The 15,475-nt window shown below is 32.7% G+C and overlaps 1 protein-coding gene across 2 annotated transcripts in view; it reads right to left on the bottom strand.

Annotated features, from left to right (window-relative positions):
* The window catches only part of PHKB (phosphorylase kinase regulatory subunit beta), a 223,515-nt gene that overhangs the window by 116,408 nt on the left and 91,632 nt on the right, over positions 1-15,475 (bottom strand). For both annotated transcript variants that reach the window (XM_081273845.1, XM_081273844.1), the window contains exon 8: positions 2,130-2,193. In XM_081273845.1, coding sequence (XP_081129971.1) covers positions 2,130-2,193 — 64 coding nt within the window. The remainder of the gene's footprint in view (positions 1-2,129; positions 2,194-15,475) is intronic.

Below are 15,475 nucleotides of genomic sequence, written 5' to 3'. Positions count from 1 at the left end.
AATACTTGTACTATTACAATAGCTAAGATATGGAATCAGCTTAGGTGCCTATCAATACATGAATGGATAAAGAAAATATGGCACATATACATAGTAGAATATTATGCAGGTATAAAGAAGAAAGAAATTCTTTAATCTGCAAGAAAATGGATGGAATTGGAGGACATCACGTTAAGCAAAATAAGCCAGACAGAGAAAGATAAGTATTGTATGTTTTCAATCATATGTGAAAACAATATTTAAAAGACAGACTATTAGGGAACAGGACAGGGACCTGGAGAAAGGTGGAAGATGGAAGGACATAATTAACGCACAATTTATACATGTATGGAAATGTCACAGTAAAACTTTGTTAATTTGTATAAATAATATGTCTTATTTAAAAAGCCAGATAGAGTTAGTAAAGCTACCTTATATGTATGTATACAGATGTGTATAAACAACCTGAAGATTCAGGTACTTCAAAGAAAGGAAATAATTTAAAAAAAAGAGTTGGCCATTCCTGGTTCACAGCAGTTTACTATTTGCTATGCCATGGAAAGCAGTCAAGCAAGACCTACATATATATTTTTTTTTTCAGAATGCTGCTAGTCCACCTCTGATTTGATACATGACTTTTTTCAGTACACTTGAAATACTCTATAGGACTTTCAATCAGATCTCTTCATTTCCTTTGTTTAGTATTATTAATGAACTGTAGTTCATTAATAATAGCAATAAGAGATAACTGTTATTGAGGGTTTATCAGAGCTAAAGTTAATAGCTAATAGCTAAGTTAACTATTATTTGCATGTAAACCTTCTGAAATAGATCCTATTATCATATCTCTTACCTTTTTAGTTACAAAGAATACAGTAATGCCGTCTCGTAATTCTAATATAATGCTATTCTTTAATGTCATTATCTAGCCATCTGTCTATCCATCCATGTGAGAAGGAAACCCTGGGTCACCTCTTGGGCACAGACTATGTACCATTCTCCCAAATCTGTCTTTAGTAATTCCTCATACACTAGATATAACTACATCTCATTTTCCAGAGAAAGTTGGGGTGAAAAGAAAGCTTATATATATATATCAAGGGAAGAGAAGACAGGTAGTTGTGTTACCATACTATGACTTGAAACTTTCTTAAATTCAAGACTGGAGATTCATAATTGCTGTAACAAAACCCAAGGTGACTCTTTGGCACATCTTTATTAACTTCCTAAAATATATTTTCGCTAACGTAGCATTTCAATAACTTAGACTTAATTATATCAGTTGGAAACTTCAGATGGCCTCGTCATTTTGCAAATCTTTATAAAAACTGCTAAAGAAAATTAGCCATTTCTTGATCTGGAATAGTAACGTTTATCTCTTTTTTTTTTTTTTTTAAAGAGAGAGAGAGAGATAATTTTTTAATATTTATTTTTCAGTACTTGGCGGACACAACATCTTTGTTTGTATGTGGTGCTGAGGATCGAACCCGGGCCGCACGCATGCCAGGCAAGCGTGCTACCGCTTCAGCCACATCCCCAGCCCAGTAACGTTTATCTCTATATTTTATTCCCTTCCATTGACAACTGAATCTGTGGTCAGTTGATTAGTTTTATGGTGCATAACTGGCTAAAGATCTTATGATCTAAGGTGACACTCAAGGATTCTCTTTAATCCCTAGACAAAATGAGATATTATAGGCAGATGAAGGTGAAACTAGTATCAAAACTGCTTATTCTATGGCTGCATACATTACACATATTCCCCTCTGCATGAGAAATACATTTATATGCATTAAATTGAAACCTACAATGAGAACTGACATGAAAAATAAGTAATACATAATGCCAGAAATATTTTTAAAATGTGAAATCCCTAAGAAATGTCTAAGAGACTTGAGGAAAGCTATTGACACTAAACCAAGAAAATGAGAGAATTAATTTATCAAGAAATTTTTTAAAAATAAGGAATGGATTTTAGTGAGAAAACTAAAACTTAACTGGCAAATAATTTTCAAAGTAAAAACTTTTCAAGCATGGGCTGGTACATAAATTTCATATATTCATTGATTATAAGGAAATGACTTAAGGAATAGCCAAATTAATTAAACATACAATTCAAATAATCAAAGACTTCTTATTATTTTTTTTACCTGGTTGCCAAAAAGGTTGAATCCATTAATTGCTTCTAGAGCTGCTTTTGCTAAACCAACAGAGCTAAAAGAGAAAAGGAAATACTTCATTACTCTGAAAAGTCTGGCTACAAAATAAGAACCATTACCTGATGAATATTCACAAGCAAGTTTCTTTATTAACAATTATAACAACTTCCATAAGAGAACAATGTCTAAGAGACACCTTTCTGACATTTCACTATTTTAACTTTTCTTTTTTATAGTTAGTGATCATCTGGGAAAAATATTTCTGGGTTCACCTTGACACAGACTATAGGCCATACTATTTATGGAACTAGTTTAATTCTGGTTTCATTTCTATTCAAGAACTTGAAAAAAAGTGGTGAACTTTAGAGGAAGGTGTATTATGATGATATGTGCTGTAATTACCAGGTTGGGCATCATTAGTTCAGATCAATGTTATAGAGCTTTTCTAATGTCAATTCTAAACCTTAAAAAAGATTTTGCATGTCATACACTTGTTACAGATTATGGTTTAATGTATTCCTTCAAATACTCATTTTCTAGGATCTAATAAGTCAGGCATTATTTTATGCTTATAGAATAAATGATCTCTCTACCTCTCATTTTTTGCTATTCTTCTCCTTGTAATAAAATAAGTACTATTTCCCTCAGTATCCTACTCCTTTGGCCTCTCAAATGCCACATACAATAGTGATAAAAAAATAGGAAGACCCATTTCATTTAAAATATAATACTGTCATCTTATAAATATCTATCTTTAAAATTTTTAGATCAGCTGAGCACAATGGTGTTCACCTGTAATCCCAGAGGCTCGGGAGGCTGAGGCAAGAGGATCATGAGTTCAAAGCCAGCCTCAGCAAAAGTGAGGTGCTAAGCAACTCTGAGATCCTGTTCCTAAATACAATACAAAATAGGGCTCAGGTTGTGGCTCAGTGGTCGAGTGCCACTGAGTTAAATCCACTGGTACTCCCCACCCCCCTAAAAAAAACCCTTTAGACCTCATGTCCAATTTATTTTACTTATTGCAAAATTTTATTGGTTTCAAAGTGACTGCATATGTCATTAATATCACTGAAAGTTAATGATGTCATTAATTCAGCATTTCTCTAAAGTAGTGATTATCAAACTGTGGTCTCCAGAGCAGCAAGAGCAGCATTACGTGGAACTTGTTAAAATGCCAACTCTTGTTCCTCCCTGGGAGTAGGGCTCAACAATAAGTGTTTTTAAAGCCTTCTAGGTATTTGAATGTAATTTAAATTTCATATACATTGGCTGAGGTTATAGTTCAGTGATAGAGTGTTTGCCTTGTATGTGCATGATCATAGGTTCCATCCCTATCACCAAACCAAAAGTTAGATAAATAAATAAAAATCACTGTTCTAAGCTATTCATGAGATCATGATCTACATTTTTGGATGGCTGTTTACATGAACCGTATTCAGGAAAACATTACTTTTATTATGGGAAAATAAATAGGTCAGACACTTATTATAAAAATACATGGATGGAAAAATGGAATAGGTACAATTTTCTCTATCCTAAGCTCAAGTAAAAATCTTGGACATTACATATACACAAATATAAGTAGGCTCAGAAAGGTAGACTGACTATGAACTTCAGAAGTCTAGGAACAACACTGTGATAATTCCCTGGATTGCTTTTTTGTCTCATATATACCAGACTGAGCTAAAGAATAACCACAAAATGCTGGCAGGGATCAATGAAACCTTGCTCTCTCTAGTTAAGGACTAGCAAAAGGGCAGACTTAAGAGCAAACACATCAATAAATATGTTTAACATAAAAGTTCTAAAAACACCAATTAAGAGATCAGCAAACTTAAAACATGATTCAACTGAATACTGTCTGTAAGAAACTCATTTCAAAGATAATAATATAGGTAGGATAAATAAAAGTATGGTAAAAGATATTTCATGAAAACACTAAATTGTAAGAGAACAGGAGTCAATCTATGAATAACAGACTTTATAACAAAGAAAATGACTAGAAACAGAAAGAAATTACATAATGATAAAAGAATTAGTGCAAGAAGAAAACACAGAAATATATGTATATGTACCAAACAACAGAGCTGCAAAAAATGTGAAGCAAAGCCGACAGAACTGAAAGGACAAATAAACCACAGTCACAGTTGGAAGCTTCAATTATATTCTCTCCACAGTATCAACACCTAATAGAAGAACTGGGCGAAGACTTAGCAAGAATATAGAACAATTTAATGCTATCAATTAACAGTAACTGATATTTTTAAAATGTTAAACAACAGTAAAATACATGTTTTGTTTTGAAGTGCATACCAACTTATATGAAGATTGATCCTGTCTGTAAATAAAACCTCAAAAAATCCCCAGCCCACCAAAAAAACCCAAACAAATAAACAATAAAAAACCTCAAAAAAATATAAAAGAACTGAAGTCATACTGTTTCTCTGACCATAGTGGAATCAAGCTAAAATCAATAACAGAAAGATAACAGAAAAATCATTTAATAATACCTTTAAATAAAATAATATACATTTACATAATCCACATGGGTCAAAGAGAAAGTGTCAAGTGAAATAAAAGTATATTGAGGACTGTGGAAATAGATGAGTTAGTAGAGTGCTTTCCTTGCATGCACCAATCCGTGTGTTCAAACCCCAGCACCACAAAAAAAAAAAAAAAAAAAAAAAAAAAAAAATTACATTGAGCTAAATGAAAATGAAGTTAAAACAATGCTGAGAAATTTATATCCCTAAGAGTGTTTATTAGAAAAAAAATCCTCATACCAATTATCTAAACCCTCATCTTAAAAACCTAGAAAAGAGCAAATTCAACCCAAATCAAACAGAAGGTAATAACATTGATAAGAGAAGGACTCAATGAAATTTAAGACATAAAAACAACAGAAAAAAGTAATAAACAAAGAATTTATTGTATTTTTAATTCTTGTAGTAGTGGGGACTGAACCCTGGGCCTCACACATGTTGGACAAATGCTCTATCACTGAGATACACCCCCAGCTTCAAAGAACTAATATTTTAAAAAAGAAATCATTAAAACTTGGCAAATCTCTAGCAAGATTGGAAAAAAATAAAACAAATGACACAAATGACTAAAATTAGAAATGAATCAGAAGATATCACTATAGGTGCTGTAGACATGCAAAAGATAAACAAACAAACAAACAAAAAACACTACAGAGAATTCTAAACAAATAAATTTGACAACTTAGAAATGAATCAATTCCTGGAAAAGCAGAAAAACACAAACTACCACTACTTATTCACTATGAAGTCAATAAATTGGATTTATTAAATATAACTACTGAGAAAACTGCAATTTAAAGAAGGTCAAAACAAAATCTTCACACCTAGATGATTTCATTAGAGACTTCTTCCAAACATTTTAAAAATAACTAAACCATTATATGCAGTACCTTTTATAGAAGAAACATTTAGAATTCAGTTTATAAAGTACTACCTGATACACTCTGGTTTAATAACCAAAAATAGTCAATATAATTTTCCATATCAACAGGGTAAGAAGAAAAATCATAAGATTATATCTATCAATGCAGAAAAAACAAATTCAACATTCATCTCAGAGAAATAGAAATAAAAGGAAATTATATAATTTGATCCCCAAAACCACTACAGATAACCTTACACTTTATGGTGAAAGAAAAATTGAACACTTTCTCCTTAAAATTGTGAAAAAGCCAGATGTCTTCTCTCATTTCCACCATTTAACACAGTACTAGAAGTTCTAGGAAGCTTTATATGGCAAGAAAAGGAAATAAAAAGAATATAGTTTGGGAAGGGAGAAATAAAACTGTCCATATTTGCATATGACATAATTATATATGAATAAAATCCTAGGAAGTCTATTAAAAAACACAACTTCTTAAACTAGTGAGTACAGCAAGATCACAAGATTTATGATAAGCATTTAAAAACAAACTACATTTCTACATATTAGCAATGAACACATGGAAGCCAAATTTAAAAATACAATTCCATTTCAATCTACCAAGAAAGAAAAGAAAAATAGTTATGTGTGAATTTACCAAAACATGTACCTGAGAATTATGCTGAAAATTATACAATGCTGATAAAAGAAATCAAAGGTGATCTAAATAAATAGAGAGAAATACTGTGTTCGTGGACTCTAAAGACTCAATAAAGATATCAAATCCTATCAAAATCCGAGCAAGACTTTTTTTAAGTACAAGACTATTTTAAAATGTATATGGAAAAATCAAAAGAAAATTACAATAGTTAAAACAATTTTGAAAAACAAAGGATGAAGTCGGAGCAATTAGTTTATCCAACTTCAAGACTTACATTACTATACTAATCAAGTCTGTGTGGTTTTGGTAGAGTGCTAGACATATAGAACCCAGAAACAGATGACACGTAAATGCCTGCTACTGTATTTTTAAGAGGGTCAAAAAGTATTTCAGTGGAAGAAATAGTCTTTTAATAAATGGTGCTGGAGACTGCATACCCACAGACAAAAGGGAAAATAAAAGCTTCAACTTCAACCAAAGTCTCACACCTTATACAAAATTAACTGAAAATTGATCATAACAAAACAAAATAGAAGACAATCTTTAGGATCAAAGACTAGGTAAAGAGTTACCAAATTTGACACCAAAAGTATATTTATAAAGGGAAAAAATTGATAAATTTGACTTCATTAGAATTAAAAACTTTCACTCTGTGAAGACGAAAACACAAGGTATAGATGAGAGAAATTAGTTGCAAAACACATATCAGACAAAGGGTTAATATGTCAAAGATATAAAGAACTCTCAAAAATTAACAATATGCAGAGAGTTGTGCCCAACTACAACTAAAACAAAATGACAATGAGATATCACTACAACCCAGTCAGAGTGACTAAAATAAAAAAATAGGAGATAAAATACATCATTTATGCACTGATGATGGGATAGGTATTCTGGAGAATAGTTTTACAGTTTCTTAGGAATTAAGGATACAACTATGATATGACCCACCTACTGCATGTACTATTGGCCATTTATCCTAGAGGAAAAAAAATAAGTTCTGTTCATATAAAAGTGTTAAACTATCTTTGTAAAAATATTTTCCTAAAAAAATGCCTGTTCTTCTGTTGATGTGATTATAAATTAGTACCACCATTAGGGAAATCAATATGGAGGTTCAAGGACAGGCATGGAACCACCATATGACCCAGCTATGCCACATCTCAGTATTTATACTGAAAAATTAAAGTCACCTTACTACACTGACACATGCTATCCATGTTTATAGCAGCGTAACTATGGAACCAGCCAAACTATGGAACCAGCCTAGGTGTCCATCAACAGATGAATGGATAAAGAAAATGTGGTCTATATACATGATGCAATTTTATTTAGCCATAAATAAAAATGAAATTGTAATTTGCAGGAAAATGGGTGAAACTAGAGATCATCATGGAAAGTGAAATAAGTCAAACTCAGAAGGTTAAAGGTCATATTTTTTTGCTTTCATGCAGAAACTGGAGAGGAAAAAAAGAAAAAGAAAGGTGGGGGTGGATCTCCTAAAAATCAAAGGGAGATCAGTAGAGGAAAGGAGTCAAAGAGTGAGAGGTGGGGAGGGAGAGGAGAAGTGCTGGGGAGTAATATAGCCAAATTATATTTTATATTGTGTGCATGTACAAATAATGTAACAACAAATCCAATCATTATGTACTACTATAATGCACAAATAAAAATGTGGGAAAAAAAGCTTATTCTTCAGATGTTGCATCTTTGAAATCATTGTCTAATCTAAGGTCATGATGATTTATAACTATGTTTTCTCCTCAGAGTTCTATGATTTTATTTTACATGTAGATATTTAATCTATTTCAGGCTGATTTTTTGTATATAGTTCAAATTCATTTGTTTCCATGTGAACGTTCAGAATCATCTATGAAAAACTACTTTTTCCTCAATGAACTGTTTGTACTTCTATCAAAATTAATTGAGGGCTGGGGTTGTAGCTAAGTGTTAGAGCACTTGCCTAGGCTGTGTGAGGCACTGGGTTCGATCCTGCACACATAAAAGTAAATAAATAAAATAAAGGTCTTAAAAAAATTAGTTGACCATGGATATATGGGTTTATTTCTGGACTGTTAATTCTATACCATTTATGTTTATCCATATGTCAGAACCACATTATGTTAATTACTGTAGCTAATTTTAAAATTGAAAATTTTGTTATTTGTCAAGGTTGTTTTGGTTAGCCTGGGTTCCTTGCTTTTCCTTGTAAATTTTAGGATCAGCTCCTCAAGCTCTATAAAAAAGACAGTTGGATTTTAAAGCACTGACTGAACAGGATGTCCCTCCATTTAGTTAGATTAGTTAGTTAATCGCTTTCAACATTCTAAAAAATAGTTTTCAATGCACAAGTCTATACTTCTCTTATTATTGCCCTCTACACTTAAGATAGGGTCACTATAGCCAAGAAATGTTAAAGTATAATTATCAAATCTATCCTTTGTTTCCTGGTGAAAACCTTTTCCATACTAGAATCTATGCTGACCAAATTCACCCTAATTTTCCAGAACAACTGAACTAATAATATGGATTTAAGATACTGCTCTACTGGTTTGAAATCTGTAGTCCAGCATTTCACTGCCAAGGAAGACTTCCTGGTAGTGACAGAAGTACTTGATGTTTCCACAGATGAAATAACTTCTATGACAATTCATAAGGTACTGCTTACTCAAAAAAAGGTAAGTGATCTCTTTATAGATCCAAAGTTGTTTTTAGAGTGAAATGACAAGCAATAGAACCTGAAGGAATAAAATCCATGAAAAGAACATGTAGTGGTTTCAAGAATATCTGCAAATTCTTCAACATTCCTCCTCTTTTGAAGTGGAGTCTAAGATCTATTACTAGAATATTGAGTTCTTAATGACTCGAACAAGTAAAAGGCAGTAGAATTTGTATCATGTACCTTCTGAGGCAGTCATAAAAGGCAAAACTGTCTTGGGATGCTGGGCCTAGAAACCTACATACTTCACTATTATGAAATCTATATTAAAAAAACTCCATCTATGCCTTCCAACAGATATCTCCTACCAAGGCCTAGTCAACACTGCAAGACCTGAATGAGGGAGTCTTCAAAGTAACACTAGTCCCAGCCATAATTGACAAAAAGCATATAAGAGACGCTGATTTATGAACTACCAGGCTTAATAGAATCAACCATCAGAAAATTGAGACAATAATAAAGGGCTGTTCTTTTATTTAATTGTACTTTTTATTAAATTTGGAATGTTTATTGCAATGATGGTAACAAAACAAACAAACACACAAACAAACAAACAAAAAAAACCAGAGCCTAATTGTGTACCCAGAACAACTGGACTAACCATACTAACCTTTCATATTTCAAATTGTAAACAAATGACTGCCTGAACAAAAATTCAAGACTCTTAGAACCTAAGGAGGTCATATGCTGTCACCACATAACAACATTCATTGTCAACTGGTTTTCTTAAGAATGTGATCCTGATGATATCCTGAACTTCTAATGCACAAACATTTACATTCAGTTAACTCAGTAATACCAGAAAACTGAAAGTAGTAAGAAAATAAGTTATTCAAAATGCAAATAGGTAAGAAATTATATAATTGAGGACATATATAATGTGTCCAGTCCAAGTTTAGAAAATGGTGCCAAAAGATAGCTATCCAAAGTGCATCCAAAAGTGGCATTCTTCTGTGATCCTAGATACTCAGAAGTCTGAGGCAGGAGGATCATTTGAGCCCAGGAGTTTGAGACCTGCCTGGACTACATAGCAAGACATCATCTTAAAAAACAAACAATCAAACAAACCACAACAAAAAGTAAATAAATAAAATAATCAGGGAAGAGGATGAGGAGAAGGAAGAAAAGGAAAAATAACAAGAAAAAAATTTAAAAAGGGAAAGCTATGGAATGAATTTGAATTTGGACACTGTTTTTGAAATACAGCATTAAAATAGAAACATTGTACCTGAACTGAAGTAAATGTTGTTGAATTCTTTACATTTTAATTTTATTTTATAAAAAAATAGTTAAACAGATATTATAAATTCACAAATACATTGATTTATTGTCCACTAGTTATTAAATCTTTGCCAACAACAGTTTATTTAGAAACTCAAATACATTCTTGATATGATCTTACATTTTGCTAGAAAATACGGTATATATTACTGTAAAAGTTAAGAAATGTTTAAATGGTACAAGACATTCTCAGAATGTTAAATTATTCTATTATTATTGAGTACATTAATATTAGGTGACTATGTTCAATAGAACATATACTGATCTAATTTTTGCAAGGTGATACCTCAAGGTCTTTTGTTCTAACATTAATTTAAGAAGGCTGGAATATAGCAACACTTGCCTGCAATAGAGTTTATAATAAGGTGATTTATTACATAATCAAGGCTTTTCTAGAAAAGATGATGGGGTTTGGACAGGGTTATTTATAACCCATCATGGAATCCACAAAAGTAACTCACAGGCATGAGAACTAAATTCACATTGTCCTATTCATAACACTACATTTTAACTCCCTAAGCTACCCAATCATTTCCTGAAAGAACAAGGACTTTACAGCACTATGGTTTTAATGGATGTTCACGAATTATTCAGTATGGCAAAAATACATAAAGTGAATCAGACGGATGGACAAAAGCCTTTATCACAGTTCAATGACTGGAACATCAAAAATGACTTAAGAAGACTAAGCAATTACTTTAAATAATAAGCGTTGTATGGAATAAAATGATCACTAAACACATGTTACTTAGATCTAATATTATAGTGATGGTTTTCCTTATTAGAGAAAATTAGGGAATAGAACATTAAACTGTTTTTAAAAACCTTAAAAATCAGATTCAAATTATTTTTGCTTCAAACATCATCTTTATATCATAAACACAAAACTTAAAGAGGAAATTGTTGAATGTAAAGTTCTACAAAGGAGTAAAAAAAAATTTCAAAAACTTTTCTTCCCATTTGGAAATATATCCACCTTAAACTATTAAGTACAGTTTTCCTTTTTGTTTTTCAATAGCCAAAAAATTCAAAGTTAGGGCTTGGGATTCTATTCACATTTCATAAGAAAAATTTGTTTCTTCACCAAAACAAAGAAGTATGGGTTCAAAGGAAGCCCCAAGGAGCAGGAATATGCAAATTTACATTATGAGGAGGAAGAAATTTAAAGATTAAAGTATGTGAATTAAATTTGAAGAAGCTGACAAAGTCAACTATCACATGTTTTCACTCACATATGGAAACTGAAAAAAAAAAATGAAGATGAGCCAAATAAAGAAGATGAACTATTATGGAAGGTGAGAGGAAAAGGGGGGAGGGGAGGAAGAGAAGAAAGAAAAAGAGGGTAACAGGAAAGGTGGATATGAATGAAGCACAATATATGCATGAAAAGAAGTATCAAAATGACACCTATTAATCTGAACAATTAATATGAATTAATAATAATAAAAAATAGACCTGGAGAGCCTGATAAGTTCACCTGGATATGTAATTCTACCTGGATATGTAATTCTGAGTATTAAGAATTAGTGCTACAATAAATAGGTACTGAAATGAAATACAGAGGGAAATATAATTCAATCTAATAATACAGGATTAAAAGATGCATGGGCATTTATTAAAATACTTAGAAGAGAAAGGAAAAACATTATCTGATAGAGTTCCAGATATCCTGGGAGAAACTGAAAGGGGCCAGTTGCTTTAGGAAAGTAAAATCAACAGAAAAATCAAGACTGCAGTGAATGGTTGCTTAGGAAACATTTCAAAAGAATCGGTGAGCTTAGACCAATAGGCCCTTTTACAAAAGCCCTGGGAAAGGGTAAAGTTGCTGCTAGAATGGGGTTCTGATAAATGAAAGAAATGTCTGTTTAGAAAAAAAAATTGGGGGATTCAATAAAAAAAAAAACTAAATAATTCAAGAATTTGGACTAAAGATACCAGCAAACCTGGGGTAAGAACAGCAGATCAAGAAGAATCTGACCAACACATTAAGATGAATCAAGGTATACGATTGTCAAAGATAACCTTGAAATTTATCCCAGTTTTATCAAGAATTTATGCCCAATTATTTATTCTAATTTCAGAAAAAACTTTTCAACACATTAAAATAGGCATGCAGAGGAGGAGAGCGACCATGCTGTGCTCCCCCATCTACCAATGTGTGGTTCTCCTGGCCCACTTCAATCTTGGGACACTGCAGCCACCTTCACAGCCCCTCCCCCCCACGTTAGCCTACACCTTGGGACAAAAGACAGGGCCTGGAGGCAGTAGCCCAAAGTAGCACTGCGCCCACAGCACTGCATCTCTGAACAGGCTGCCCAGCCACCGCCTGGCCTGCCCTCTCAGCCCCATCTCTGAAAGCAGTCACCTCCATCTTTGGACACCTCCATCGTCATCTTGGATTACCTCCACTGCCACTACCACCATCTGTTGTTGGTGCATCTTCCATCTTAGGACATCAGCAAGGGCCTGGAAGCCTAACATCAAGGCTACCTACAGGTTTGACGCTGCTGCCACTACCAACAAGAGACATACCCACTTTCATCTTGAGATAATAGCTAGGACCTAGAAGACCATCACCAAGGTCCTTGCAGGCTTGGTTACACCACAGGTATCCCTGCTAGCCTTCTTCTCTTGATTCCTTTCACTTTTCCTGTGATCTAATATATTCTCACCTCGTACCTCAAAACATTAAAATAAATGACATCCTCCAACTTCAGAAGAGTACAAGTACACATTTTGGGGGACTCCAGAACATAAATCTTTAATATAAAGGTACAACTCAAAAGGGTTGTATCTAGCATAGCAAGGGAATGAAGAGCCAGTCACTTTTGTACCAAGGCAAGAGTCAGACTGTGCTGTGCTCTTGCTCTACCTTCTTCTAAGGAGAAACCTTAGAGCACAAAAATAGCTGGAGAGAGAAAAAGAGTCAAAAGGCAATGAAAAGTATAAGTACTTACAGCAAAAATTACAACAGACAGTTTGCATGATTTTTTGACATTACAATGGTACAAAACTGATCATCACTGTATTTCAAATTACGATTTTCCCTCTAAGATAGTAGTATGTGGTATGATACTCTCCAGTGATGCAGGCAGCAGTACTGAGCACTAGCTCCCAGTCAGCTCAGCATTCACAAGGGTAAACAACTGATACTCCAGTGTACTGTGTTGCTAAGTTATAGATTAAGTGTATTAAGTGCATTTTTTACTTATGTTATCTACAAACTACAATGGGTTTATTGGGAAGTAAACCCATCCAATTTGAAAGCCTCTGTATTTATTAATCCATTAACTCCCAAGTTTACAATTCTGCAAAAATTTCAATGAAACTGACACAGGTACATGAAAATAGGTTGGAATCATAATCTAGAGCTCATATATCCTTTGTATATGTTCTTATATGTGCATATTTTTTCAAATGATTTAATTATTCACCTATTACTTTTCTCAAAAGAAAGGAACTATAAAAACATAGTACACAAGGGGTATATTTGTTGCTCAATTTAAGTTTTTACATGTCTCACATTTGGGATTATGGGACATAATGGGGTTAATTCAAGCAGTCTTAAATTATGAGAACAGCTTAAGGATATAGCAAGATTACTGCACTAATTAGTAACAAACAGATTCAAGGAGGCCCAGACAATCTGAAGAGGTATCCTACAGTAGCAAAAAAAAAAAAAAAAAAAGAAAAGAAAAAACAGTTGTGACTTGATCCCTGTTAGCAGCTCCACATATAATTACAGAAGCCAAAGTACAGAAATACTGGCCTCCCAGGACCAATGCCATCACTGTGTTTATAAGCAGCATCAAAATACACCCTTTTGGCAGCAGAAGTGATACATGCGAAAGAGACTTGTTGAAATGTGCACTCGAAAACATTTTTTAAAAAGATGTTTAAAGTTCTTTTTGGGAATTACAAATTGTTAGATTATAAACAATTACAAGATTAATGTTAAATGTATAAAATCCACTGTCTAAATTTAAATGATAAACTTAATTTCCCATCCATTTGAATAAAATTAGCCTGCTACAATTAAGATTAATTCTGCATGCAAAAGATGGCAAAGAACATCACATGGGCTGGGGTTCTGGCTCAGTGGTATAGCACTAGCCTAGCATGTGTGAGGTACTGGGTTCAATCCTCAGCACCACATAAAATAAATAAAATAAAGGTATTGTGTCCATCTACAACTAAAAAAATATATTTTTTTTTAAAAAAGAATATCACATAATGATTTTCCAAATCTTGAAATAAAATCTTTAATGATTTAATGACTGGTACCTCAGTTATAGAACAAATTGGATTCTCTGTTTTTTTCACTAAGGGACCTTGCAACATCCTCATTTGCTGGGGTTAATGGTAACTTTTACCCAATGGTCTTTGAGTTTACTATAGACTTTATAAACAGAAAAAATTTCTAGTCCAAATATTGTATAATGAAAATAATAGCAGTGGAATCAGATTGGTATATTATTAAGTGATTATTAAAGGGCTAGGGCTGTAGCTCAATGACAGAGCACTTACCTACCATGTGTGAGGCAATGGTTTGATCCTCAGCACCACATTAAAAATAAATTAATAAACAAGGATATTGTGTGCTCTTCTACAACTAAAATAATATTTTAAAAAAAGAAAAATCAAGGAAAAGACCTGATGAACCTAAGAACTGAAACAGGAAAATTTTTAACATCATCTTTTCTAATCATATCCACTTCCTTTCTTGTAATTTAATTGATAATCTCAAATGATGATAACTTAATTTGGAAGTTGGTTGGAATATAACATTATCTTATCATTTGTCTGAATGTTTAATTTCTGAACTGACACAAAATTTTCTATACTTCACTGAATTCTTCATTGAGTGCTACTATTCTGCTTTATATGTAAAAATGCCTAACATGAACTGTAAAACTATAGAAAAAGGTATGTATGTTTTCCCAGGATTAATTTGACAGTCATTTATATTTCAATTTTTGTTATTAAAATGTTTGCAAATGTGTCAGCACACTAGTATTTATTTATTTATTTATTTATTTATTTTTTTATTGATTATTTATCGCATTACATAGTTCATGATATATCATCTTTCATACATTAGACTCAAATTGTGCTTTGAACTCCCATTTTCACCCCAAATACAGATTGCAGAATCACATCTGTTACATATTCGCATTTTTACATAATGGCATATTAGTGACTGTTGTATTTAGCATTCCCTTCCTATCTCTCTGCCCTATCTAGAGTTTGTGTATTCCTCCAATGCTTCCC

This window comes from Spermophilus citellus (genome assembly GCF_964194105.1).
Source record: "Spermophilus citellus genome assembly, chromosome: 18".
Taxonomy (NCBI): domain Eukaryota; kingdom Metazoa; phylum Chordata; class Mammalia; order Rodentia; family Sciuridae; genus Spermophilus; species Spermophilus citellus.
Note: the sequence above shows the minus strand (reverse complement) of the source record. Positions and strands in the feature narration are given on the sequence as shown.